The 4603-nt window shown below is 37.4% G+C and overlaps 1 protein-coding gene across 2 annotated transcripts in view; it reads right to left on the reverse strand.

Annotated features, from left to right (window-relative positions):
* Positions 1–3167: 3167 nt before the first annotated feature.
* The window catches only part of fars2 (phenylalanyl-tRNA synthetase 2, mitochondrial), a 31191-nt gene continuing 29755 nt past the window's right edge, over positions 3168–4603 (reverse strand). For both annotated transcript variants that reach the window (XM_012816921.3, XM_031583619.2), the window contains exon 7: positions 3168–3850. In XM_012816921.3, the coding sequence (XP_012672375.2) occupies positions 3712–3850 (139 nt within the window). In that variant the 3' untranslated portion in view covers positions 3168–3711. The remainder of the gene's footprint in view (positions 3851–4603) is intronic.

Genomic DNA, 4603 nt, shown 5'->3' on the forward strand with positions numbered 1-4603 from the left:
TGATAGCTGTGATTCTCACCATTGTGTCCTTTATGATGAAGTGGGTTGGTAATCTCTGCCAGAGAGGCGAATTAAACATTGGTTTCTGTTTATCTATAAGGCCATTGCCGGAAAGCAACCACCTTATATCTCAGTGATGCAGGACTGGAATTCTGGACCCTATTAAACCCGCTCAAATGACTGGCTCATGCTTAGGGTCCCTCCTGCACGCTCTGAACTGGGAAAGTCAGCCTTTTGTTTTAATACCCCAACTTCCTGAAATGATCTTCAACACACTCTTAAAAAAACAATTCCCTGCTTTCTAAGCAACAATTCAAATATATGATCAGAAACCTCCCCGCCTCAATTTGTAACAGTTTTAACAGATTTTTGCTGGAAACGTTATCTGTTGTGATGGTATTTTTGTTTGTTTACTATGTTTCATTGTGTTGTTTGTTTACTATGTTTTATTGTGATGTTTGTTTACTATGTTTTCAGGTGTTATTTGTTTATGTTTTATATATGTATTTGTAATCTTGGCATCATTGAAAAGTTGGTTACCTAAGGTAGGTAAGTAGGCTGGTAGGTAAAATAAATAAAATAAAGGTTGAATGAATAAATGAACGAATGTGGCATCTCCTGTGAGAAAGGATATATTTCCAAAGGCTGACTGAAAAGGTGGTATGGTGAGGGAAACGGGCAGAATATAAAATCTAAATAAATTATTCTCAATTAAGAAAAGTCTTATTGGAGTTTGGCATGATGTGCCAGGGCCAAACATTTTGATAGCCAGAGAACCAGAGAAACGGGACTTAAATAAAATAAGAACTAAAATAAAAGCAAAGTAAGGAAAAAACATAGCAATGGAAAGTGTAGAAAATGGCTATGGAGGGATAAAACTGTTACAGCAGGGTGAGATGAGAGTGAGATGAAGGGTTCTTAAACAGTAAACCGACTGGAACATGCACACACAATCTGTGAGCTGGGAAGGAAAAGAAAAAGTAAAGTGTTAATACGGATGAAGCAATCATGAAGCAAGTTGAATCTGAATTAAGGTGCAGGAAGATGTTAGTTATCCATGCTTTAACATGTACTTATTATTAGGTACAATTTTGTTAGGTTTCATGGATAGGTGAAGTTGAGTGTCATTGGCAGAGCAATAAAAGGTAATGCCTTATAACAACACCTGAGGGTAGCATGCACGGAGAGAAGGGTAGGGGTCCAAGCACACACACTTGGGGAACTCCATAACTCACTCTGGTGTGATTGGATGGCTCATTGAGATACATACATAATGAAACAATAAAATCACACATTGTTGGTCTACTACATTTATTAGGTTGTAGATAAATAACATTTTGACTAGACTTTAATCCTTTAAACATTTGATATTTATTCACAGGTCTACATATTAGGCTAGTAATATACGTCTTTCTGAAGTAATTTGCATTTCAGCTCTGCATTTGTTTGCAGTTGGCTGTTGGCAACTGTCGATGCTGCTGGTTGGTGGCTTGCCAGCATGTCCCTCCTCCTGGCAGTTGCATGTACGTCTTGTTACTGGGTGTCACTGGCGTGTACTTCCTGAGGTCACATGCCAATTGAAAGGCTAACCCCCACTGATGGTTTCTTGCAATTTCTTGGATGCAGTAGCCTTTAATTTCTACGTTTCTTTAAAAAAAGCATTTTCTTTCTGACCATTTTTAGACCATATTTAAAACAACCTATTGAACAGTTGGAACTCCAGATATTCAAGTCACCAATGTCATTACAGCCTTAAACAGCAACATTGCAAAAGGGCTTTCTAATGAAGAATTAGCATTTTTAGCATAATAATTTAGGATTAGCTAACATAATGTGCCATTGAAACACAGGAGTTATAGCACACCATGGGCTTTTTACAGCCTGCATATACCATTCAAATCAGTTGTTACTAATAATCATATATATCATCAACATTGTTTACACTATAGTGCTTCTGATGAATATGAGGTTATTATAAAAAAAAAATGCGATTTTCAAAGACATTTTCAAAAAACTTTTAAAAATTTCTCAGTGATTATAAACCTTTGAACGGCATTGTATGTAGAATCATGTAGCCACACAATAACAATGGACACGCCACAAATGACATCGCTATTTTTATGGTCAGAATTGCAAAAAGTGAGTGAACTGTATGGGACCCACCAGCGTGTTGGTAAGAGTTCTGCTTGATTCAGGCCCCATTGTGGATACCTCTGGTCACCTTTGTGGACGTCAGTCCCCTCCTTTGGTTCTTTAGTTGCTAGTTCTCGAGTGAGACTTCTCTGTTGCTCTGTTGTAAGCAAGTGTTGTGTGTAGGGTTGGCAAAATAACATATTAATTTTCTATAATTAATTAATCGAAATTAACATATAAAAAATACCCCAAAAAACAATTAAGGTTGATTAATCGCACTCTACGATGCCCCTTGACCCCATATCTAAACCGTTCAGTGTCGACCATGTAGGATGCACTTGAATGGTGGTCTGCCTTGCGGTCTGCAGTAACGGTTTGTATTTCTCCCACTGTGTGCTTTTGATATGGAGCAATCATCAATATAAAATAGCAAGATTTGATCATTGCTTTAGTTGTTGGTGTAGTCTGATGTTATTTAAGTTAGTTTTAGACAAACTATGACATGGGTTAATCAGGAATAAAGAAAATGTGTTTTTCATGAAATAAAGTTAATTTGTTTGCCATTAATGTGTGGTGAACACCACACTGCCAAGGCAAATCTGACAGATTTATAAATGGTTCTCGCGGTAAATTGATACATGCGATTCATTTAGATGAATTAAATCACAAAGCCTGTAATTAACTAGATACATGTTTTGAATCGCTTAACAACCCATATATACACAGAGCTGTTAATAAAGGGAAGCTTGCTTTTGTTAGAGCAGTGGATTGTTTAGAGCCAAGGACATCCTTTCTTTGAACGAGGTGACCCAGGAAATGACATTGTCTATATTTATATAATACAATTTAAATAATCACACAGTTCTGCTGTTTTTCAAAAAAAGTTGTTGGTTTCAGGTGTGCTCTGAATCCAAATGCCTTTGAGAAGGCTAGTGGGGTTTTAAAGTCCTTAGAATGTGATTAATTGTACTGGTAAATACATAGATGACTTTCATATTCAACATTCATTCATATATAAAAAAAACAGACACTAGTAAATTATGCAATTTATTACAACCCGTAGTATGTGAGTACAATTTGCTACATAGCAAAACCATCTTTCCTAGTTCAGAGGCAGCATTAGTGCAATGTTCCTTCCCAACAGGTTTTTACAGGAGGACAATCTGCATACATCACATATCCTTTAGCAAAGTGCAACATGAAACAGAGGTGTGCTTTACTGCATTTCTTTGTATTTCCCTCTCACCATTTCAGGGCTCGACAGAGAACCAGCAGGGTTGCATGTGTAACTCAAATATCCCCTTTCAGCAACAATGCAACAAATGTCATTGAATTATTAAAACGCCTGGTGACTGTCTGATGAAAGCTTAATCCAAGATGTAATGTCTGTACTGTAAATGTACTGTGTGGTAATTATCCTTCCAGTACGCTGTACAATGGCATCTCCTTCATGATAATTAATAGTCTGAAAAGACGACTATCAATCATACACAAAAGATCTCATAGGACATTTCAGGGGGTGTAGCCCGTGGCTAAAGTCAGAGATGTTGAATATGCCTTTATGGAGTGGAAACAGAGTCAGTACCTCCCTTCACCCCCCAACTGTTGTTCGACGGCCTGTTCAATCTCCTGGTGGACGGTCCGCACCTCCTCTTGCGTTAGAGTCCTGTCCGTATGCCGGTAGGTGATGCGGTAGCAGTGGCTGGTCCTTTTGCTTCTGAAAATGAGAAATCAGTTGAGACATCACATGATGCAATGGGCACATTTTGCGTCTTCTCTTTCAATGTGGTATTTCATACAGACAATACACTCAATACATCACAAACTTGAACAATTCACAATTTCACAATTGAAAAAGAGAAACACAAATCTTGTTATTTCAAGATAAAAGGTAATTAGCAGACACTTTTATCCAAGCTAGAGTGGAATCACACTACCCGGCTCGTTTATGGTTATGGTTACAGTATTTTGGGGCGACAGTGGTACAGGAGGTAGAGAAGTCGTTTAGTAAACAGAAGGTTGCTAGTTCGATTCCCTGTCGAAGCGTCCTTGAGCAAGACACTGAACCCCTAATTGCTCCTGATGTGCAGTGTGCCATCAGTGTAAAATGTAAAAATGTGTATACATCCTTGTAAGTCGCTTTGGATAAAAGCGTCTGCTAAATGACTAAATGTAAATGTAAATTTTGTCCAAAGTGACTCACAAAACATTAAAAACAGACATTAGAAAATGGATAAATATAAAAAACATAAAAAGGCAGTAGTACTAGCATAATGAGGGGGGACAAAAACATGAATCATGATTCAAAATTGAAAAACTGGAAATTGGAAACAAAATGGGAATTAACGGGAATTAACGGGAATAAACTGGAATTTTTGGGGTCATTTATACTAACTGTATTTACCTTGTCATATATGACAAAACATGACAACATGTCAATCGATAATGGATACAGTGTGCTTTCTCGGAC

The sequence above is a fragment of the Clupea harengus genome, chromosome 17, assembly GCF_900700415.2.
Source record: "Clupea harengus chromosome 17, Ch_v2.0.2, whole genome shotgun sequence".
Taxonomy (NCBI): domain Eukaryota; kingdom Metazoa; phylum Chordata; class Actinopteri; order Clupeiformes; family Clupeidae; genus Clupea; species Clupea harengus.